This window comes from Rattus rattus, chromosome 5, assembly GCF_011064425.1.
Source record: "Rattus rattus isolate New Zealand chromosome 5, Rrattus_CSIRO_v1, whole genome shotgun sequence".
In the NCBI taxonomy this organism is placed as follows: Eukaryota; Metazoa; Chordata; class Mammalia; order Rodentia; family Muridae; genus Rattus; species Rattus rattus.
The window spans coordinates 49,118,889-49,142,891 of NC_046158.1; the positions used below are offsets into that span (position 1 = coordinate 49,118,889).

The 24,003-nt window shown below is 45.7% G+C and overlaps 1 protein-coding gene and 1 non-coding gene across 3 annotated transcripts in view; both read left to right on the forward strand.

Moving 5' to 3' along the window:
* Positions 1–24,003, forward strand: part of Itga6 (integrin subunit alpha 6) — a 72,535-nt gene that overhangs the window by 37,076 nt on the left and 11,456 nt on the right. For both annotated transcript variants that reach the window (XM_032903480.1, XM_032903479.1), the window contains exons 5-23: positions 1,033–1,164; positions 4,359–4,569; positions 5,334–5,527; positions 5,661–5,749; positions 6,870–6,988; positions 11,300–11,398; positions 11,650–11,711; positions 15,617–15,777; positions 15,920–16,063; positions 17,946–18,061; positions 18,157–18,346; positions 18,438–18,521; positions 18,620–18,699; positions 18,849–18,926; positions 19,014–19,116; positions 20,298–20,471; positions 22,837–22,935; positions 23,027–23,137; positions 23,223–23,321. In XM_032903480.1, the coding sequence (XP_032759371.1) occupies positions 1,033–1,164; positions 4,359–4,569; positions 5,334–5,527; positions 5,661–5,749; positions 6,870–6,988; positions 11,300–11,398; positions 11,650–11,711; positions 15,617–15,777; positions 15,920–16,063; positions 17,946–18,061; positions 18,157–18,346; positions 18,438–18,521; positions 18,620–18,699; positions 18,849–18,926; positions 19,014–19,116; positions 20,298–20,471; positions 22,837–22,935; positions 23,027–23,137; positions 23,223–23,321 (2,345 nt within the window). The remainder of the gene's footprint in view (positions 1–1,032; positions 1,165–4,358; positions 4,570–5,333; positions 5,528–5,660; positions 5,750–6,869; positions 6,989–11,299; positions 11,399–11,649; positions 11,712–15,616; positions 15,778–15,919; positions 16,064–17,945; positions 18,062–18,156; positions 18,347–18,437; positions 18,522–18,619; positions 18,700–18,848; positions 18,927–19,013; positions 19,117–20,297; positions 20,472–22,836; positions 22,936–23,026; positions 23,138–23,222; positions 23,322–24,003) is intronic.
* LOC116902537 lies at positions 22,616–22,729 on the forward strand. Its single transcript, XR_004388140.1, has one exon. It is a non-coding gene; the product is annotated as a small nucleolar RNA SNORA42/SNORA80 family (small nucleolar RNA).

A 24,003-nucleotide genomic window follows, 5' to 3' on the forward strand; every position in this document is an offset into this window, starting at 1 on the left:
GTACATTTGTATCTAGGAGTACATTTATCCAGAAATACATTTGTATCTAGAAATAGTCTTATTTTGTTAGGAGCAGATGGCCATGATAGTGTAAAACAGGACAATAAAAACACCAGTTAGGTCCATTTTAATTCCTGGAAAATATATCTTCTGACTTACCAACTCTGACTTAAAATGTTAATTTTTTTGTGATTTGGGCTTAATAGAGTGAAGTATTTTTAAGGATTGTAGAATCTCCTAAAGATGAAATTTTTGTTAAGGCAGTTTGAAGAGGAGATGGATATCTTAATTTCACTTCACACTACAGAAAAGGAGACTTTGATAGACAATTATAGGAAACAAAATAATTTATTCCAAGTTCAAATCAGCCATTAGTTTCCCATGCGATTTTTGTTGACTAAACAAACATTCCATTTTTCATCTAGCTTCTTGGTGTTATAAAGATAGTTTATTAGAATGCATGGGTGATTTTTTAAGATTCTTAGAACAATTTTTTTTTTCATATAAAGACATGGTCGCTGGGTGGTGGTGGTGCACACCTTTAATCCCAGCATGTACCAGTGTTAAATCTAATTTTTGCTACTTAAGTGATCTTACCTTTTGACTTACATTTCTTTGAAAATGAACCATCTGAAAGCCAGGCACGGTGGTAAACACCTTTAACATCAGCATTCAGAAGAGGCAGGCAGATCTCTGAGTTTGAGGCCAGCCTGGTCTACAGAGTGAGTTCCAGGACAACCAAGACTACACAGAGAAGCCTTGTCTCAAAACCCTACTACCACCATCAAAAAAAGAAAAGAAAAAAAAAAAAAAAAGAAAAACTTGTATAACCATGTTGAAGAATCTTAAACATCACCTCTTCATTCTTTGTCTCTCCTTCTACATTTCTCTTTCTGTTCTCCCTGACAACATGAGGGATGTTTGTTAGAACCATCTGTTTTATTTTGCCTCATCTTTATTTTATTTTATTTTATTTTATTTTATTTTATTTTATTTTATTTTTTGTTGTTGTTTTCCATTTCATTCCTTTAGGGATCGTTCGTGTAGAACAAAAGAATAACACTTTTTTTGACATGAACATCTTTGAAGATGGGCCCTATGAAGTTGGTGGAGAGACTGATCATGACGAAAGTCTCGTGCCCGTTCCTGCTAACAGTTATCTAGGTAGGAGCAAGCAGAGGTACCACACCTGTCTCCTCAGACTCGGGGTGACTCTCCTTCTGAGGGCCCGTAGCCTTGGGAATGGGCTAGGGGAGCCAGGGGCCTTGTTGCATTTGCTTCAGCTTGACATAGTGTGCTCATGGGAAAGCGGGCTGCCTGCTGACTGACTCCTCTGGTCTGAGCTTCCGCAAAGTGGGCAGAATCTGCCATCACCCCAAAATCATGCTCTCTCGCATTTGGAAGGGAGCTGTGTTTGCTGAGTTGATGGTAGCCTGTGTAACCTGCAGCAGGCCCTTCTTGAAGCCATGAGGAAATATCTGGGTGTTCAGGGTAGGCCAAGTGGTTCTTCCTCGGCCTTCAGGGCCTCTTTTAGACAAACACTTAAGAGCTCCACTCACAAAGTTACTTTTAAGTGGCAGGTCAGGACTTCCAGATCCTCCTTTGGTGATTGCCATTCTCTGAGGCCTGGCCCTGCGACTGGAGTGAGGCTCCATGTCAGAGGGCCCTGTGGGTGGCACAGGGCTCCCCAGATGAGGCCAACCAGGACCCGCTAACGCAGCTTGGAGAACACCCAGATTGTGTCTAAGTGCCAATTCCTTAACTCCTGAGGCTTGTTTGCATTACTAATGGTGTCCTAAATTATTCCTGCACATTATGGTAATTACACAAAGGCTTTTAAAAGCTTTAATTCTTGGTGTGAGTTGACATAAAGAATAATTACTGTACATTTCTTGGAAAAATGTAAAAAATCTTCTAGAGCTACATAGTAACCTATTTTTAAAAAAGTGATGGGTGGGGGAATACACACATTCTAGAGATATTACTGGAACAATGGAAGGTTTTAAAACAGAGGAAAAAAGCTGCTATGAATAAGTAAATACATCTAAACAGTATGCTAGAGTAAACATACATGTAAGCTATTCTAATTGTGCAAATACACAATTTTTAAAGTAACAGTACTGTTACTTTAAAAAAAAAAAAACCCTTACTGATTCATACACCATTCCCACCCCCTGTACAAACTAGATAAGACAGCATCAAAGAGAACGTTTATAGCAGCAGGTTATAAAACACCTGTCCTATGAGTCAGATGCTATGGTCAGTGCTTTACATACCTACAATATTATTAAAGATTGTTGTCGCCCCTCCCTGTGTTTACTGAGGGAGCTTAATTTTCTACCTCAAGGTCACGCCATTCATAATTTCCCAAGCAAGGGGGAAATACTCAGGAAAATGATGAATCCAGATGGCGGCTGGATATCGGCTGGTGCATGAGGTCTGTTAGTGGCCTTGTGGAACAAGACATTGAACTATGGTCTTCAAGGAAAATAACAGCAAACTAATAGTTGCCATGGGCATATATTAGGCAGCAAGCTCTCTTTAGGGATGTGTGATATTTAGGGATTATTTTTTGATGGGGTACATCTAATATTACTTGTTTTGGTAAACAACCCAACAGCTTGGTCCTTCAGATGCCCCTGGGGTTTATAAACACAGCCCCTGGTAGAACGTAGGGGGATATGAACCACTTTGTTTTTTTGTTCTCAGACACCTTTGCCTCCTTCGGAATGGGCTTCCTCAAAAGTAGAAGTCTGAGAAAGAAGTCAAATGTATATATATGCTGGTCTGTGAGGTTTCTCATTTTAAAAGATCAGAGGGTGTCGGGGGCAGTGATCCGCCTGAGCCTGTACCAGCTAGCAAGGAGCGCCACTTGTCGGAGGGACACGGTGCCCCGGTCTGGCCTCTCACCAAGCTTAATGGTTTTTCTCCAATCTCTCCTATGCCATGCACGTGACCAGGCCTGCTGTTTTTGACCAGCCTTTCTTATACAGACCCCGATCAGTTTGTTTATAAAACACGGCCTCCCAGGGAGCGGCCTGACACGTCCCCTGATGTGATGATGAATAGCTACTTAGGTTTGTGACCTGAGATGACAAATGAATTGCCTTGCTCGTGGTCATTTAAAAATTGTTTTTGGTCCATACAGAGCATAAATCCTCTTATTTTCTCTCCCATTTCAAGTGAAACACATACGAAAAGCATGCTCGACTTGCCAGGTGGTTTTCAGCGCTGGGTTCAGCTGTGTCTTCCCCGCTCTGAACTTGGGGCTCATCATATTTTCAGTTCACCTCACAATTTGAGAACTGCAACAGTAGTGGTGATGCTTTTGGTAAATAAAACCCAGCAAAAACCTTAACAAGGTTATGCTGCACCGGCCACTTTCGTAGAGGGAGATGGATCCGTTTGAAGAGTTTTGGCAATGGGTAGTTTGTTCTATCTGCTTTCCTAGCAAACCTCGGTGCCACCCGGAGTGCTGCTTCGTGCATTATAATTGGGCATTCCAATGCGGTGTACCCATTGAACAGTATGTCACTGATCCAGGTGACAGCTTACTCACCTCTACTGTTGATGCGAGGTTCTCAAATGACTGAATCACCATGCATGGTTTGTTTGCATGTTTGTGCCTGAGAACTGACTTGGTCCAAAGTAATGAGATGCTACCTATGATGTGTTAGCAGTGTCAGCATTCGCTCTTGCCTGATTACCAACTAGACGGAAAAGCATAGATGCTGTTCATGTAAGTCACTGGTCAGCGAAGAACCCTGTAACGTACTGAGCATGTGACGTAGCATTCCCAGGGGACTTCAGTATCTAGCTTTCTCTTTCTTTGTCATAGTTTTAATATCAAAATAGGATTTGAATTGATTTTTTTAAAGAGTTTTTTTACTCTTTCTTAGTCTATGTATGTATTTCTTTTATGTGAGTACACTGTCGCTGTCTTCAGACACAGCAGAAGAGGGCATTAGATCCCATTATAGATGTGAGCCACCATGTGGTTGCTGGGAATTGAACTCAGGACCTCTGGAAGAGCAGTCAGTGCTCTTGACCCCTGAGCCATCTCTCCAGCCTCTTGAATTGATTCTTAAGATGGTTGAATAGTTCACAATTCAAGCTATACAAGTGCTAAATAGCGTAAAACTTTTTTAAAAGTCTTAACATCTATAGAAAGCAGTACAAGTGCTATAGCACTTTGCTTTTGACCTGTCAAGTCCTTTAGCACTGTGACCCCTGTAGTAAATGTAGACGTAGATGGGAGGTTGTGTGGAGAGGTGTGTGGGGATCCAGAGGGAAATGTTATTTACCACGTTGGTATCCTCCTAATGTTCAGGGTTGATATGAGTCTATTGTTTTTCTAGGCTTTTCTCTGGACTCAGGGAAGGGTATTGTTTCTAAAGATGACATCACTTTTGTATCTGGTGCTCCAAGAGCCAATCACAGTGGGGCTGTAGTTTTGCTAAAAAGAGACATGAAGTCCGCACATCTTCTCCTTGAGTATATATTTGATGGTGAAGGCCTGGCTTCTTCATTTGGCTATGACGTGGCGGTGGTGGACCTCAATGCAGATGGGTAAGCGGATCTTTGTTACTATGTCCAGCTAATGTTGCTGGTGACTGGCTTCTAGAGGACTATGGGTTAGTTGGTTTAAAAAAAAAATGCCTTGGGTGTTAGGGATTTAGCTCAGTGGTAGAGCGCTTGCCTAGCAAGCGCAAGGCCCTGGGTTCGGTCCCCAGCTCCGAAAAAAAAAAAAAAAATGCCTTACTATCCTGTCCCGTCTTCATCATTGATTGACAGCTGACGTTCATCGCCCCCACCCCCACCCTTGTGACACAGAATAATGACCTTTTAAAAGTTACACTTTCACTTGAGTTCACTTGGGGAATCATAGTTTCTTAAAGATTTAAATTTGGAGAAGAAATCACTTAGGGAACGGCATCAGCTACGTGACGGTCTATGGTTTCTTGCGCGGGAAGGGGGCAGCTGTTGAGCATCCCGAGTGTCTCACAGAAAGTTGGAAGTGGTGACCGTCACTGCCTAGAGGACTCCTAGTTCTTGAGGCCAGCTAGAAATGGTAATGGAATGGCAGATCCTTTCTGGAAGTGCTCCTGTACTGTGCCTCTGACTCGAGGGACTGCCTTTAAATCGCTACCCTCACCATTTCCTTGGCCTATCACAGATCTTCTGTTCGGTATTTTGATTGATGACACGTGAGTCCCTGAATGGAGGCTCTCTCTGTTGTGCTGTATTCCTTGGAGCCTATATTGGTAGTAATTTCCCTATGCCTTTTGGCACCTTAGCAGTGGTCCCTAGCTCTCCCCTTTGCTGTGTTTTAGGTGGCAAGACATCGTTATCGGAGCACCACAGTACTTTGACAGGGATGGCGAAGTCGGGGGTGCGGTGTACGTCTACATTAACCAGCAAGGCAGATGGAGTAATGTGAAGCCAATTCGTCTAAATGGGACCAAAGACTCGATGTTTGGAATCGCAGTGAAAAATATCGGCGATATTAATCAAGATGGCTATCCGGGTGGGTGATAGGTTATGAAGCGGTTACCATTCGTAGAAAGTGGGTGTGCCTAATGAGCACTCACAGCATCTTACTTTAAGACGCTGCAGTATTATTTTAAATAATAACTTTTTTTTAAATGTGATGTCAATAGATATTGCTGTTGGAGCTCCCTATGACGATCTGGGGAAGGTTTTTATCTATCATGGATCCCCGACTGGCATAATTACCAAGCCAACACAGGTAACCAGATGATCTCTTTAAAATAGTGTCAGCCTTTTGCCTGTATGTAGCTTTAGGTAAATCTTCAGACACATTTCAGTTTCAAGTATTCAATAGTGTGAATTTAAAAATATATATTTATTTATTTTACTTCTAATTATGTGTATGAGAGAGAGGAGGGAAGGGAGAAGGGGGAGAAGGGAAGAGGGGAGAGATGGGTAATGGGAGGGAATACTCAGGAGTCTGGGGTGTCAGATCCCCTGGAACTAGAGCTGCAGGTGGTTGTGAACCTCCTGGGGTGGGGAAGGTGGGGAAGAATAATACTGGGGTCCTCTGTCCTCTGGATGGACAGTCTGTGCTCTTTTTTTTTTTTTTTTCTTTTCTTTTTTTCGGAGCTGGGGACCGAACCCAGGGCCTTGTGCGTGCTAGGCAAGCGCTCTACCACTGAGCTAAATCCCTAACCCCCAGTCTGTGCTCTTAACCACTGAGCCATCCCTCAAGCCCGGGGCCAACTGCACAGTATCCCTGGAAGAAGGCTCTGACACACTCACACAGAGGCGGTGACCTGCTTGTTTTAAAAGGTCTCAGCTAAGTTAGGAAATCAGGGTAACCCAGAGTGAAGACCGTTCGACCCAGAGAGCGGGAGGAGGTGACCTGTACTGCTTCCCTTAGCAGTGTGCTTGAACAGGATTGAAACAAATAGAACATCGTAATTACACAGAGAATTCAGACCCCAAAGGTTCTAACTTGTTCTGAATATACGATTCGGGGGGAGGGAGGGCAGTTAGAGTTGGTATTAAACTACACTGATTAACTTAATAAACAAACCAGGCTTTTATCCTTTGGAATACTGGGTGACTCAGATGGCTTTGGTGAAACAAATCACATGGATCTGTACACCTGTAACGTAATATAATAATTATGTTCATCAGCTTTTGTTCTAAATGAACTTTATCTTGTTCTCTCTCTGTTTTCTTTGTTACTGCTGGTGGTGATGGGGACCCCAGTCCCCGCTCTGTCCGCCCTGGGGAAGTGCTGTACCACGGAGCTTCCTCTCTATCGCCTTTGTGTTTTTCTCTCAGGTGTAGCGAGGCAGCTCAGTTAGTGGCCCAGTGTTCATTCTAATGCCTGTGCGTTCCAGGTTCTTGAGGGTACAACGCCTTTCTTCGGCTACTCAATCGCTGGGAACATGGACCTGGACAGGAATTCCTACCCTGACGTTGCTGTGGGTTCCCTCTCAGACTCAGTAACTATTTTCAGGTGTGTGTTGCCGTTGACTTTGGTTAAACAAGCTTCAAAATGATCTTACTCTGTTGTTTTTGTTTATTCATTTTTACCTATTTATCGAGGCAAAGGCTTGTATAAATTTGAAGGTTTTTTTTTTTTTTTGGACGGGATATAATAGTAAATGATAAAAATTATATAATTTCTTGCTAATACTGAACTGACTTGGAGTAAAAATGTGTCGGAATTAATGGAAAGTGTTGCTTCCTAAATATATCTTTAAAACCTTTCTTTGAGTCTCGGGATATGACTCTGGCTTCAAGTCACTTGCCTGGCACCGCTGGGCAGGCGTAGCGGCCCCTCCTGTAATTCCAGCGCCTCCTGTAATTCCAGCCCTGGAACGGATTCCTGGAACTAGCTGGCTAGTAGCACTAGCCTTTAGGTAGCTCTAGGTTTAATTGAAAGTGTAATCAAGGAATCTCTGGGTTACTCTGAGTCCACACCGAGCAGGTGTCGAGCTGTAGGAAGCCTCAGGGGTAGGGAAGTGCAGTCCGAGGGCTGGACACAGCCAGAGCTGGTGTGGTGGGTCCCCACAAGGAGGCCGGGGTGGTCGGATTCTCAGGCTCTTGGGCACCCAGGCACTGCTGGGATGCTACAGAAGAGCTGAGAACGGAGTGAGGGCCCAAGGGGCTGGGCAACTGCAGGCTGCAGGCTTGGTGGTGGAGGTGGCTTTCTTCAGATTAGACTGCAGCTCTGTAGGCGAAGGCCTCCCCTGTGGCTCCCCATAGCGGATCCCAATGAAAAGAGGCGGTCTGTAGTTTTAAGGCATTTATTGTCGTGGTGGAAAGTAGATGATTAAAACTGAGAACCCCACTTCTCAGAGTGGGCTTGAGATTAAATAACCTTTTGCCGGGAGGAGTGTCTAGGAAGGACAGGTTATTGGCTAAACCTCCAGGCCTTTAGGTACCTCATTATAATGGAGATCTGTCTTGAGCCTACGTGACCTGTGGGGCTTGGAGCGTTGCCCTTATGTGACTGGTGGTCACAAATCTATGGAGGGCTGAATGCTAGTAACCGGCTTGTTTTCCTGAGAGTCAGGCAAAATGCCTACCGTTCCTTTCAAGGTCACAGGGGTTTCACACCTCCTCAACCAGGAACCAGGGAGCCTTTTATGGTCCCACAGGCAATAAGGTGCAGTGTAGTGTCCCGTCGTGGGCTCAGAGTTGCCACTCCCCTATGGGTGTACAGGTAGGCTCTGCAACTAAAATATCATCTTCCTCCAAAAATGCCCCAGGAGAAGAAACCCACCATAGGATACTTTCATGGGGTGAGATGTGCTCTTGATGTGCTGCCCAGGCTGGTCCTGAACTCCTCAGCTCAGACAATCCTCCAGCCTGAACCTCCCAAGTATCTTTGAAATTAGCCATGTGACAGATAAGCCAATCAGTGTTGCCTTGTGCATGAAAAGACACACTTTCTGTTGTGCTTATGCGCCGTGTCCCGTAGGTGTTACGTGTTTTAAAAGACGGAAATTAAAGCAGACTCACAGCCAAGTGTGTTCAAATATTTTGAAACGTACGTCCTAATGAACAAATTAATACTATGATATGTAAAACCCTGGATGGCAACTTATTTAAAAATGCATGAATAAGTACAATAAGTAAAAAGATACAGTGTGCTGTCAAAACTCAAGAGTGCATCTAGTCAGTGTCCTGGAAATCCACAGCTGTCTGAATGTATGATAGGATAAGGTCACTAGGAAACGTGGGGAGATGGGGTATGTAGGAGTAGTCAGTGCTCCTGGTGCCTGCCTTCCCGGCGAATGGGCTTGCACCCTCTCCAGCTACCAATAGATAGATTCCAGAGGGTTGAGATAGCTATCTGGGGTTTGGAGAGCATTTTCCTATTAAAAACAAGCTCCCCAGGGACCTGGCTGGATCCTCATGGTAGTGAAACGATATACTCACTCTTCGTTCTGGAGGGAGCAGTGAAGGTGAGAGGCGAGCCAGACTCTTCCCATCCTGCCCCTCTCCCTCCATGCACAGCCACCAGGTGCTGGTGCTCCTTGTGCCTATGACAGGCTCAAGCCAAAGTCTCTGCTGTCGTCTTCTGTCTACACCAGAGCCAGAGAAGAGCATAAGGGAGAAAGCTGTTTTCAGGTGAAGAGCAGAACCGAAGGGTAGGACTTAGAGTATCGTTTGCGGGTTTGAAGCACAGCAGAGAGGAGGAATGGTTAAGGGTTCACGTTTCTGTTTGCAGAGATACTGTGGGGCTTTGTTAAAGACAGAGTCTAACTATGTGCCCACGATGGCCTCAGCCTCCCAACGGCCGAGATACCAGATGTGTGCCACCATACCCAGATGCTAATCTGTTCTTAAGGTGGAGAATGGAAGATTCCAACACACAGGGAAAACACCTGTTAGCAGCCACATGTTAGGTGTCTCAGTAGAAATCTTTGGAGGTTATTAAAATTATTTTTCATTAAAACATGTGCATTCACCTCCCCCCAATTGTGTCTTCCCAGCTGTGGTGGGGTGATCCTCTTGAACTGTGGGCCAGCATACGTTGCTCGGGTTGCTTTTGTCGTGTTACTTTATCCCAGTAATGGATAAAGTGACAAATGCTCATAGCCTGACATAGAAGCCCACAAATGCCGAGAATTAATTTGGAAAGATGTGGAAGGCACACAGGGGAAAAGGAAGGTGCATGTTTGTATTAGCTAGGGTTCCTTAGAGAAGCAGCACCAATGGGAGGAATGTGTCTATGTTAAGGAATTCATTAAGTCAGCTTACACTGCAACAGCAACAGTAGCTGAATCACACATGAGGCTGGGGACCCGGAAGTTGCTCTGTCCTTGAGGCTGGGGCTCCCTGCGTCCCATGGTAGCTGTCACTCACTAGGAAGGGGAAAAAAGGGGGAAAAATATGCAGTTAAAACGCATGTATTACCGTACTCCAGTGAATAGCTTTTCCCAGAAAGACAGATGTAGTGAATACTGGCCTAAGTGTAGACAAAGGCACTGCTTACATTGGTGAGAACTGTCCTGGAAACAGTGTGGAGGTTGTTTCTTTAAAGAAAGTAAAAGGAGCTACCTATGACCCAGCAGATACATCAGCTAAGGAAGTGAACGTTGCAAGAGATTCCCACAATTCCATGTTTATTAATTACAGCATTTCTGGGAACAACCTAAGCGTCAGCTGATGGATAAAGACAATGTGCGTATGCACAGTGGGGACACAGTTCAGCTATTAAAACAAAGTCCTGTCATCCTATGGTGCGATGGGGTTAGACACTGTGTTAAGTGAAACAAGCCAGGCACGGAAAGACAGTGTCACATGATCTCACTCACGGGTGCAATCTAAAATCCCTGAACAACAGTTCAGCTGGGTGTGGGGGCTGGGAGGGAGAGGAGGAGGAGAGGTGGATCGGTGCGTATCGAGTTGCAGACAGGGTCTCACTGACTGGCCTTGAACTTGTATAGTTCAGGAAGTCTTCAAATTTGCAGTCCTGCTTCAGCTTCTCAGGTGCTGGAATTGCAAACTTGTGCCATTATGCCTGGCTCTTTTGTATACTTTTATATGTGTATGTATCAGTTTTTGGAAACTAAATAAAACAAAGTAATTTGTTTATCTATGTAGTGAGGCAGAGTCTTGTTAGCTGGCCTGGAACTCCATATGTAGGCTAGACTAGCCTGGAGTTTACAACATCCTTCCAGCCTCTGCTTCCTGAGGCTTTGAACACACATGTTCATGGAAGCTCTGCTGCTGGGGATTTATCCATAAGTAAACTCAAGCGTAAACGGATTTCTGTACAGTGTTGTTAGCATGGCTGCTGGTGATGGTTGATTACATAGAGGCCATTACATTGTCATAGTTAAGCATCACAACAGGTAATGAATCATATTTATATGTTAGGACAAATTCCCTCCCCCAAATGTTAATGAATGAGACATACTTCCACAAAGAACAGTTAATGTAAAAAAAAAAAAACTCGTATTTGAGAATATATTTTTATATTTGACAGTAGGCGGTATTCGTAACAGAAACAGATAACATGTCTGAAAAGAACATGCACGATCACTGGGGTTGAGAGTGTGTTTAATGGAAAAGTATTTGCTTGAAGACATTGCATGCATTAGTCTGGTTTTTAAATATAGTACAGTCTTAGTACTATAATATTGTTTATACCCATTAGTTGATTGGTTCCCATAGTAGGGGAAGAAGTCAAAACTACACACATCTTTCTTCTGTGGTTTTAAAGAGGCAGGGCTGTTGCAAATACTGCCTGATGTGTGAATGACTCAAAAGATAACAAAAGGCCTCGGTGGGTTTTCACTCTTGTTTACAGATCCCGGCCAGTGATTAACATTCTGAAAACTGTCACAGTGACTCCTAGCAGAATTGACCTCCGCCAGAAATCCATGTGTGGGTCACCTAGCGGGATATGGTGAGTCCCTCTTGTAATTCTGGGGGCCAGCTCAGTTCTCAGCTTTGTGATGACTTGTTTGACCTGACGAGCCACTGAGAAGGTGTGCTGGTGAAGGGTGTGCTGGACAAAGGGGTGAGCCGAGATGCTGTCCGGTGGACATATTGTTTACTCACCAGTGGGCAGTGGGGACACTGGAGGGCTGGGGACAGGGTGGGGTCTTCCACTGCTACAGTGCATCTTTTAAGAAATATGTGTTTGATTTTATGCAGCCTCAAGGTTAAAGCCTGTTTTGAATATACTGCGAAGCCCTCCGGTTATAACCCTCCAATATGTAAGTGCCCAGTGCATTAAAAAACAAAACGTTTTCTCTCTGCCAGGTTGAAAGTTCCGTATAAATAACAGGAAAACAAAACTGCAATGGCCAAAGTGAACTTGTGAAGTCTTGTCTAGAGGATGAAGTCTGTCTGTGGTCTCCCCTTTAATCAGGCGGGCAAGGCATGAGGAGGGAAGGGAGGCTCTCCACTTGGTCCCCATTGAATTTTCCAGAGCAGATGGTCTGGGACGGAATGCCTTGGGAAAACACTTGTCTGCTGTCACAACAGCTTCTTCCTTTCAGTCTCTGAAAAGCGCTGTGGAAAATTGGTTGTGCGGTCGTGTGAGGTGGTGGGAGGCAGTTGTGGAAAGATAGCTCTGGGAGCCAGAACGCAGCTGCAGCTGGCACACGGGCCAAGTTAACCAGCCTCGCTGCCCCTCCCACAGAGGCTGCTGCCCCATCATCCAAGCTGTGCTCAGTACAGGACCTTGAGGGCCTGAAGGCTTGTCCAAAGGAGCAGAGACCTGGCTGCTGCTTCTGGCTTCAGCTCTGGCTGACTCACAGCAAAGGACAAGTCCTTGGCCCTTGGGTTTAATTTTCCTGTCAGTTAAAACGATGCCCCTAAGTCATCATGGTCTAGGGTTATGAAGCTGATCAAGGAGAAAACCAAATGGAAGGACTTTGTCTTTTAAATGATTCCCTTCCTTTCTCTGGTACTCAGTGCAGGGTTTGCATTGGTGCATATGTGCATTTGAGTGTGTGCGTGTGTGTGTGTACATGCATGTACTTACATGATGAACAGCATGTGCATGCATGTGTAAGTATGTGTGCACATGTGTGTGGAAGTGAGAATCATCTGCAGGTGTTTTCTATAATTGCTGGCTGTCCAGTTTTATTTTTTGAGATGGATCTCTTATTGAAAGTGAGGCTCGTTGCTTTAGGAAAGCTGGCTGCGGGTGAGCCCAGGGCTGGGCTGATGGGCACAGTCTGCCATTCTTTCTTGGATTTTCAGATGGGCTCTGGGGATCCAAACGTATGTCCTAAGGATTATACAGTAGACACTTTGTGATCGGAGCCATCCCCACCTCCCTGGTACTGAGGTGGCGGGCATGTCACTGTGCCTGACTTTAAAATCAATACTCTGGAGATTTAGCTGGTCCTCATTTCTCATGTTTTCTTGGCACTTTACAAACTGAGCCATTTACCCAACCCCCTGTTGTATGTTTTCTAATGATAAGCAAACACACACCTTCTTCACCTCGATGCTTTTTACCTGCGTTTGTAATGAACTCAAGAAATGAAAATAAACTCGATTCTCGTGCTGGGAGAAGGACTGAGAAAACATTTTTGTTCCTGTTTCCCCCCTTAAACCATTGTTTGAGAATAGGTGTCAGATCTCACTGGTGTGCTCCATCCAACAACTGCCTTTATAGAGAGAGTTACAAGCTTTCTCCTAGCCCTACTGCAACATCTGATACTATGTGTGTATCTTTTATAGTATGCAGCCACTCCATTACCTGGGTGTTCGTTGATGCCTGTGATGGGTGGACCACTTCACTCGGAGGAACTCTCTCATTATACTTCCACAGTAATAGGAACTTTACAGCGAAGTAAACTGCAGAAGTGTAATACACTCAGAATCATATCCCAGTATCCCACAAGTAGGCTTACTGTTGGACCGTGATATTTTAGCTTGGCCGTCCTCTTGTGGGACGTCACATACAGATATTTATATATAATTGAGCCTTAATGAGTTTTCTTGGCTTGATCCTCAGAAGGTCAGCACAGGTGACCTGCAAGGATTTTAAGATGATGTGAGTTGTCTGGAGGTTACGGAAGGTCAGCGTGGGTCTGGTAGATTAACGGTTTTAATGCACCCACACCCTCCTGTACTTTTGCCACGAGGGGCACTCAGCGTGGGCGCTTTCATCTCTGGTTCATTGTGAAGTTTGCAGGTCAGTGATAAATGGATGATGTCAAGGCTGCAGAAGGCCAACAAGAAGCATTCCGTTTGGCAGCCGTGACATTTAACAATATCTCAGATGGACAGAGAAATTGCTATTGAAACTGTCAGTGCTTCTACATTTTGGTCTTACCTATATGAATACGTTTCCGGTGCAAAGATTACATCACACTGTGTGTGCACATGCACATGCATCAGTCACACCCTGCATAGGGTGGCATGGGGCCAGGCACTTCATTTCATCCACCTGTCCTGTAGATATTTTCATCAAGTGTTGTAGTAGTTGGTGGTGAACAAGAATGATGCAGTCTTTGTCCTTAGTTTCTCTACACTGTGGAGGACAGGAAGTCTCAGTGCAGTAGTCTCTGAGGGTTTGGAGGCAGAATTTTCTCAGTGACTCAGGAGGAGCCATGCAGGCTTTTTGGATAAAGTCTGGGTCAAGATCTGAAGAGGGATTAGGGTTTAGTTAGGCAGAGCTGGGGAGGGTAGAGAGGAGCAGGAGAGGGACCAGGGCAGAGGGGGAAGGACAGTGAGAACTGGCCCCCAAGCTTCAGTATAAAGCAGTCAGCTTTTGTGTGTCAGGTAGAGACTTAGAGCTGTGGATGCTGCTGACCCTTGCTATGTGGTTTTGAACTTCCGTTCCAATGCTTACGAAGAGGACATTCACACACAGCCTCATGGGCAGGAGTGTAGGTAGCTCCCTTAGTAGAGTGCTTGCCTAGTGTGTACAAAGTCCTGGTGTAACTCTAGCATCGGTTCGACTCCAGCACTGTATAAAACCAGGTGCGATGGTGCGTGCCTGTAACTCTAGCACCCAGGAAGTGCAGGAAGGAGAAATGGTTCCAGGCAACCAGGGCTACATGAGATCTGTTTCAAACAAGCAACAAACCCTCAACAAGATCTCTTTCACCCTAGCATGAATGGTAGAATGCTTGCTGTCTCCATTTTCTGGAACAGAGTTTTTCCTGGAGGCTGTTTCCTGTGCCTGACCTCCTGTGCACGTTCCTGTGCACGCTCCTGTGCTTGCTCCTTTGCACACTCCTGTGCACGCTCCCGTGCACGCTCCTGTGCTTTCTTTCCTCTGACGGTTTTAGCAAGTGCTTAATGAATGTAAGTGATTGAAGTACTGGCCCATGAGAAGCATAATTAGTGACCCAGTGAAGAATGCATTCCAGAGTCCAGAAGTGAGCTTCTGACGGTCCAGATCCTGGCCTGCCTCCAAGCTGCATAATCCGAGGCACTGAGCAGCCAACCACCTCTGCTGCAGGCTACAGACTTACGTATGAAAGCTGGGTTATGCTAAACACCTGGCTTCCAGCTACTGAAAGAAATGTCAGTCCAATTTGTCTGTCTGTCATCTATCATCTGTCTATCTATCATCCGTCTGTCATCTATCATCTGTCTATTGTCTGTCTGTCTGTCTATCTCTCATCTATCTATCCACCTTTCTGTTTTTCCAGACAGACTCACACTGTAGCTGAAGCTAGCTGTGATTTCTTGGCAGTCCTTCCTTTTGTTCCCAGGTGTCTCTGTAAAATGCAAATACCAACCAGCTCAGCTTGTAGGAGCCTGCTTTCTCAGACACCTTTTCAAATAGCAAAGACCCAAGGTCGTGGAGGACAGGCTGAAAGAGTCCTGAGGCAGGAACATTGGCTATTTCCAGTTATCTTTAGTACTCTTTGAGTTCCTGAAATTCAGCCAGAAAGTGATTGGTTCCTAGCTTCAGCAGAAGAAGGTTCTAGCTTGTTCTCGAGCTCCCCCAGGTGGTCCAGTGAGAATTTAACTTTAAAATAGTAACAGCGTTGGGAAGAAACAGTTGGATTAAACACCTCAAAGGTCCCCAAATTCTGAGAAGCAAAGGTTATGGGGCAGAGCGCTGTAAAAGAACTCATGTTATCTGTTGCTCAGGGGGTGTGTAGATGCCCTTTAAGCTAACACCATTTTGTTCATCCCAACCTAGCAATTTTGGGTATTCTTGAAGCTGAAAAAGAAAGAAGAAAGTCAGGGTTGTCGTCAAGAGTTCAGTTTCGAAACCAAGGTTCTGAGCCAAAGTATACTCAGAAGCTGACCCTGAACAGGCAGAAGCAGCGGGCATGCATGGAGGAGACGCTCTGGCTGCAGGTGAGTGTGTGGCACCCGACCAGGGCTCGGGTGTCGGGGGGACGCTTGGTTCCTAAACAGCACCCTTCATCTCTGCGCTGTCATCGTTTTGGAGGTCCGTTCGCATTTGAGCACACTGACTGTGTCACTGCACCCTTTGCAGGAAAACATCAGAGACAAGCTGCGCCCCATCCCCATCACGGCTTCTGTGGAGATCGAGGAGCCCAGCTCTCGGCGGCGGGTGAATTCACTTCCGGAAGTTCTTCCCATCTTGAATTCAAATGAAGCCAAAACAGTGCAGACAGATGTGAGCTTCTTGGCTTTCTCTTTTGCCAGTGTTGGGTTTGTTTTGCAGGCCACTTCCTGTGGCAGGTATGAATGGCCGTGTGTGTGCTTTTAATCCCAGCACTCAGAGGCAGAGGCTGGAGGATCTCTGTGAGGTCAAGGTCAGTGTGATTTACACAGCAAATTTCAGACCAACCAGGGTGCAAGGTGAGACCTTAAGAAAAAAATAATCAACAAAAACACTTCTTATTTCTATACACATAATTGGCCTCTGAGAAGTTGTCTCTCAAATTGGCAGTGAAGAATAAAAACCTAAGATGGATTTTGGGGATCAGAATTTCTTTTTCTTCATTGTTTTCTTCATTGTTTTTGGCCCCTGGTCCTTACCGAGACTATAATTAACCAAACTTCATTCTCCTGTAGTTGACATACTTTATTCTACCACTGAGAACAACACAGTATGATACGTGTCTATTATTAAAATTAAGGAATAGTAAAACTTAGCAAAGCAAAAAAAAACCAATCACAATGAAATACTTCAGTGTCTAATGCAGCTTGGTCATTATAGGAACATGTATTCCGTGGCCTGCTGGATATGTCGTATGATATGGGATCTGTGCACTAGGACAGAGTAGAAATGAGCCTAGTGAAGTATGACATCTTGATCTGGCATTGTTGTTATTACTGCTGTTGTTGTTGTCATCGTCGTCATCATATTTTTATTTTATTTTGAGACAGGATTTCTCTGTGTAGCCCTGGCTGTCCTAGAACTTGCTCTGTAGACCAGGCTGGCCTCGAACTCAGGCCCACCTTCCTCTTCCTCCTCCTGAGTACTGGGATTAAAGGCATGTGCCTCCACAGCCTGGCTATCAACTAGCGTCATCTTGGTCACTGTCTTGGTGCTGGGAATTATACCCAGGGCCTCCCAAATGCTTAGCACGTTTGCTGTGATACCACGCGCTAGCTGTCAAGATCCAGTTCGTGGATGCAGATGTGGCTGAGTAGGTAGAGTGCTTGCCTGGCATGCACAAAGCCTTGACTTCATCCCCAGCACCACATAAAAATGGCAAGGTGGTCCATGCCTGTAATGCCCACACGTGGGAGGTAGAGACAGGAGGACCGGAAATGCAGGGCCATCTTTGACTATCTAGCAACTTTAAGGCCTGCCTAGGCTACCTGACACCCTGTCTTCATAAAAACCAAAACCAAACCGAAACAACAACAACGACAACAAAAGTCCAGCTACTGCTGAAATGGTAACTGAGGCCCCGGTACAGTTCCTTACCCTTAGCTTTGAAAAAGAACTCACTGCTTTCAGTCTAACACTACCCTTTGTTGGTTGTTTGGTCACCAGTTAGGATTAGTTATGTTTTTCTACCCTGCGTGTCTTGTGATGTGTGATACACTGTTACTGTGTTACTAGTTCTTGTGCACATTCCCAGCTCCTGAGCCAAGTTAAACATAACAGGAAGAGGAGAACTTGTTCCTAATTGGGTTTTCCTCATCTGTGCAATGGGCTCAGAAGGATAGGGTCTCTGTCGAATGTTGTGAGGGTTAAATGAGTTAAAATATTTAACTCACTTCAGGGAGCATAGGGCCGTGATACTGAAACAGCTCCCCTTCAAGTGCTCCCCTATGTGAGACCATGATGAGACCAAGCCAGAATGAAAAGTGTCTTGTGTAAAGCCACACAGCCCAGCAGGTGTCAGAGGTGGGTTTGGAGCTCAGATTCCCAGTGGCTTGGTAGGGGCTTATGCTGTGCTGCACCCCACCGCCTTGACCTGGTCAATGTCACTTTGATAGAGCAGGACCCAGGCTGTTTGACAAAGGAGGGTAAAAGACCACAGGGAAGCAGACTGTGGAGACCTTTAGAAACTTACATCTTTGCGTTTGCTTCCCTCCAGGTCCACTTCTTAAAGGAAGGATGTGGAGACGACAATGTCTGTAACAGCAACCTTAAGCTAGAGTATAAATTTGGTACCCGAGAAGGAAATCAAGACAAATTCTCTTACCTTCCAATGTAAGAATCACAAGCAGAAGTAATAGACCTCTAGACTTTGGTTACAAAAGGAACCGAACGTGGGTTGATTGTCTCTTTCTCTTCCTTTTTAATAGTCAGAAAGGCATCCCAGAATTAGTCCTAAAAGATCAGAAAGATATAGCTCTGGAAATAACGGTGACCAACGGCCCTTCTGATCCAAGGAATCCCCGGAAAGATGGTGATGATGCCCACGAAGCCAAACTCATCGCAACATTTCCAGACACCCTGACATATTCCGCCTACAGAGAGCTGAGGGCTTTCCCTGTAAGTGTTTCTGAGGAAGCAGCAGGGAGGGAAAGACCAGTATCACAGAGCACAGGAACAGACCATGACCCCAAAGCCTTTTCTACCATAGGAGAAGCAGCTGAGCTGTGTTGCCAACCAGAATGGCTCCCAAGCTGACTGTGAGCTCGGAAATCCTTTCAAGAGAAATTCCAGTGTAGGTGATGCCTCCACGCCCTGCTTTACTGTTCCGAACACCAGTGCTGTGCCCAGAGGCCCAGCCCTGGGTAACAACTCTTCACATGTATTTTTCAGGTTACTTTTTATCTGATTTTAAGTACCACCGAGGTCACCTTTGACACCACAGATCTGGATATTAATCTGAAGTTGGAAACGTAAGAGTTACTTCAACCCTTCCATTCTTACTTCGGGAGAACCCTAGAGCTGCTGAATTAGCGCTGATCTAACTCATAAAAGAAATGTAATTGTAATGAGAAAGCTGACTGTTCAAATAAAACCCCATTGTTTCCCCTTTCATTTTCAGAACAAGCAATCAGGATAATTTGGCTCCAATTACAGCGAAAGCAAAAGTGGTTATTGAATTGCTTTTATCGGTCTCTGGGTAAGTGTTGTGTTTGGCATAACAAATCAATGTTTGAAAGAACCATTTATAATTCTCACTGAAACGGGTGTTTTTTTAATTTGACAGAGTCGCTAAGCCTTCGCAGGTGTATTTTGGAGGTACAGTTGTTGGTGAGCAGGCCATGAAGTCTGAAGATGAAGTAGGAAGTTTAATAGAGTATGAATTCAGGGTAAGGTCGATCCATCGGTCCCAGACACGATGTCGACATGTCATTTTAATCAATGATCAGTCGCAAACATCTTAAGGAAACACTCAGTTGAAAATGTTTGCCTGTTTTGAGACAGTAGAAACTTTATCCTCCCAAGTAAAGAGTAGTAACTTTTGGGAGTTGTAATGTGCATGCAGTATGGACAAGAAGTAACCCTTAAAATTTCTTTTCCCTCAGAGTCTATAGAACAGAAAAAGTTCTAAGTTAATTTGTAGTTGACCTCAGAATGTGCAATTCATTTCTTTCTTTGTTAGAAAGTCATCTTTCTGGTGCTCTTGTCTGAAGGAATAGTCCCATTTACTTCCCTCTTGCAGGCCCAATTTTGTGGTGGTGGGAGGAGACTTGGTATCTGCCAGCAAAGGAGACAGATAGATGGCGGGCTCAGGGTGGGCACCCACAGCGACTCCGGGTCCAGTTTAACACACTGAACTTGGACTTAGGTGAGCATGGTGCAGATTGAGTTCCTGAAATGCTGGTGGGCATTGAGCTTAAAGCCCGAAATGGCAAGAGTGGACATGTCCCTAACCCAGCACGCTAAAGAGGCACGGTCTCTCAAGGAATGCTGGCTGACATGAGCTCTGCAGTCTGTCAGACGGGGATTAGAACTCTGCTCAGTAGTACAGGCAGGCCACTCCTGCCTGCTCACTCTGGACCCCTGTTGTACAAAGCTGCTCAGCTCCCAGCACTGGCTCTGAGCTGTCATGCGGTTCCCCATGGCCTTCCCTATGTGGCTGATGGCAGAGACAACTTCATTTGCACAGTAGGGAGGCTTTCCAGAAGTGGGGTTACGGGTGCCTTGGCCGTAGCAGAGGCTCTGTCCTCTGCTCACTGACGAGTTCACACGTGCACCCAGGGCTTTCCTCGTGTTGACAGGAACATGCCGTAGCACCTGCACTGTGGAGTTTGTGACATAAGATACTCATGGATTGAGCTAGCATTCCTTCCTCTTTGACCATTTCCCCCTCCTGTTTTTATGACAAGAGTCTTCTAAGTACAGCTGTCTATTTTGCACACTCCATTCCTGATCCATTGGCGGGATTTGTAGGATTATGCCGGGTATTGAGCCTGTAGGCAGTAGGAAGCACTACTTAACTTTGCCTTAAAAGGATGATATTGTAGCGCTGTATGTTGTTTCCTGACAGGTGATTAACTTGGGTAAACCTCTTAAAAACCTCGGCACGGCAACCCTGAATATCCAGTGGCCCAAGGAGATTAGCAATGGCAAATGGTTGCTTTATTTGATGAAGGTCGAGTCCAAAGGTTTGGAGCAGGTTGTCTGTGAACCACACAATGAAATAAACTTCCTCAAGCTGAAGGTATGTTGACGGGTTGACGTGTTTCCTGCGCGTCCCCCTCCCTCACCTCCACCTCCACCCCCACCCCCACCCCAGAGACTTGACTCTGCTAGGGAAGCCGCACTGTGGCGTGTTGACTTTTTTTCTGTGGGTGTCACAGTTTTCTCATCATAACTGAGTAAGCCAGTCAGACTAAGGTGTTTCTGCTGATGCACGACCATTATGGAACACCCACTTGTCCACTTGTTGAGATGAAGGATGCTTCCTAAAGTGTTACGACCCAATAAGCTATGTAAGGAGAACATCCCCTGGGAACGAAGCAGTGGACGTAAATTGCACAGAGCGTTAGGAAGGCACTGCCGAGGCCTTTGTACCGAGGCAGATGACCTTGAACACTTTGATTCTTACTAATAGTAAGTGTTCATAGCGTCCCTTACTGTGTGACACTACCAGACTGAGCACTGTGTGTATTCTCTTGAGAAAAATTTGAGATCGTTTTTACTGTCCCCTACCCCACAATGACTCCATTGTCCATGGATGGCTATCACTTGTCTTTTAGATTCTCAGGGGGTTGGCTATTGTTTGGGGTCTTGGGGTTATTGTTTTGTGACAAGGTTTCTCTGTGTTGCCCTGGCTGTCCTGGAACTCACCACGCTGGCCTCAAACTCAGAGATCCCTCTGTCTCTGTCTCCCAGGGGCTGGGATTAAAGGCATGCACCATGGTGCCTGGCTTGGCTGTTTTTGAGGCAGATCTTATATAGCTCAGGCTGACCTTGAACCTTTACATCTTGATCCTCCAACCACTACCTCCCAAGTACTGGTATTACAGCGTGTGCTGTTACACCCGTACATGCTAGGCCATGCATGCTAGGCTCAAATCCAGGGCTTCATGCATTCTAGGCACACATCCTGCCAATTCAGCTGCATCTCCAGCCCTCTTATTTTAAATTCTGAAGTGACTGGGTATTATGGGAGCTTACAGCATGCTCCTTGACTCACCGACATTGAGAAACGTAATGACCTGTTATTTCTATTCTTACATTACATGCTGACTGTCCCTTTGCAGCAATTGTAAATCCAAAATGCTCTAAACATTGCTAATAAGAGAGACTCGGCTTGCATACGGAGGACATGATGTTAAAAGTTCTTATCTGTTTTAGTTTTCAATGCTCCTCTCTGAGTTGATCATACAAAGGGTCTTGTGCTTTCTTATTGTCCTTCATGGGTTTCCTCATTCCATATGTGCTGTCTCCTCTGGCAGACACTGAGTGCTGGGGTGGGGTAGGTCTGGTCTCAGTAGACTAACAGTTTGATGTACTTGTGGTTGAGTGGAGAAACAAGATCAGAGGAGGTATCTTTTTCTTTTTCTGAGTTTCAGTATCACACTAGGAAAAACTACTTAAATAAACAGACTTGTGAGTCCCCATTGATGAACTTAAAATGGCCGTAATACTTGCTGGTTTTACCTTTTCTCTGCTTTTGATGGTGGGAGGGAAGATGGGATGGTTAATGGTGGTAGCCTTGGCAGACCCTGAGACACTAAGCACACCTAGAGGGTGTTTAGCCTCCAGCCATGCCTGTGAAGGATTATTTTGATAATGATTCTTGAGGTGGGAAGACCCACCCTTAGAGTCGCTGGCACCAATCCCTGGTCTGGGATCCTGGACGTATGGAAAGGAGAAAGTTAGCCAAGCATTCATTACTCCCTGCTTCTCGACTGTGGATGCCATGTGACCAGCTGCCTTCAGCTCCTTACCTTCCTCCACCATGATGGAACCTTGAAGCAAAACAAGCCCCTTGTCTTAGTTAGGGTTTTACTGCTGTGAACAGACACCATGACCAAGGCAACTCTTAAGAAGACAGCATTTAATTGGGGCTGGCTTACAGGTTCAGAGGTTCAGTGCATTATCACCAAGGTAGGAACATGACAGCATCCAGGCAGGCCTGGTGCAGGAGGAGCTGAGAGTTCTACATCTTCATTTGAGGGTTGCTAGCAGAATGTTGGCTTGCAGGCAGCTAGGACAAGGGTATTAAAGCCCATACCCACAAGGCCACACCTACTCCAAGAAGGCCACACCTCCCAACAGTGCCACTCCCTGGGCCAAGCGTACACAAACCATCACACCTCTTATGTCAGGGTGTCTTATCACAGGACAGGAAAAGAAGCATGAGAAGGTGAATACTCTCGTAGTGCCCCATGCTAGAACAAACCGTAGCTCCTAACCATTGCCCGGCCTCCATGCCTGTGGGCTGCTGGCACTGAAGTGGGCCACACAGTGGGGGAGAGGACTGAATAATACCGATGCTATAAATTTGGCTTTGTTTGGGAGGCTTATGTAACAGGCAGATGTACATAGCACTTGTCTGTTTTGGATATCACTTTTAGGAGTCTCACAACTCAAGAAAGAAGCGGGAACTTCCTGAAAAACAGATAGACGACAGCAGGACGTTTTCTCTATTTTCCGAAAGAAAATACCAGACCCTCGTGAGTATTTTTCCAGGCCGTGGATGTGCCCTGTGCGAACAAGGGATGGCTTCCCAGAAGCGTGGGTTCTGACCACCAGTCTCCTCTTTAGAACTGCAGCGTCAACGTGAGGTGTGTGAACATCAGGTGTCCACTGCGAGGGCTGGACAGCAAGGCCTCTCTCGTTCTACGCTCCAGGCTGTGGAACAGCACGTTTCTAGAGGTGTGGCTCTACCTCCTGGAGGAATTTGCTACTGCCAATGGCAGGGCATTTGTCAGTTTCCTAACACTTCTCTCGTCGCCCGTAGGAATATTCCAAACTGAACTACTTGGACATCCTCGTGAGGGCGTCCATAGATGTGACGGCCGCCGCTCAGAATATCAAGCTCCCTCACGCGGGCACTCAGGTGAGATCTGGTTCCCTCAGGGCCGGCCACTTTGCTACACCATGGCTACGACCTGAGGTCATCTTCTTTGGTACTCATACCCCTCAGGTCCTGTTGCTCCTTAAGGGACGGTTTGAGGTTCTGTCGTTTGAGGTTGTATTTTAATAGAATTGTTGAAAGTAAAACAATTAACCCACGCCAAGCCTGATAATGCAGGTGTGTTAATAACCTGGCTACTCAGGAAGCTAAGACGGTCACTAGTTTAGTCTGTGCGGATTCCAGAGTGAGGTCAAGGCTCGTCTGGGTAATTTAGTGGGGCCCTGTTCCAAAATAAAATGTTTAAAGGGGGCATGTGGCTCATGCCTCCTGCCACCACCCTAGGTTCAATCCCAAGTGCTACATGCACACACACACACACACACACACACACCCAATAAACACACACACACACACACACACACACACACACACACACACACACACACACACACACACACACACCCATAAAAGCCCAGAGTCCTCCATTCAGCAGAGCTGTGGTCAGGATGAGAGCCGGGGAGCCATGCAATGGACGAATAGCTTACAGGCCAGTAGAAAGTGAAGTCAGCCCATCCCTGCAGCTGCAGCCATTCTCAGAAGGCCTGTGCTATGTGTGGCCAATGGTGGTTACTAGAAAAGATAATTCTCTATACATCAGGGATCG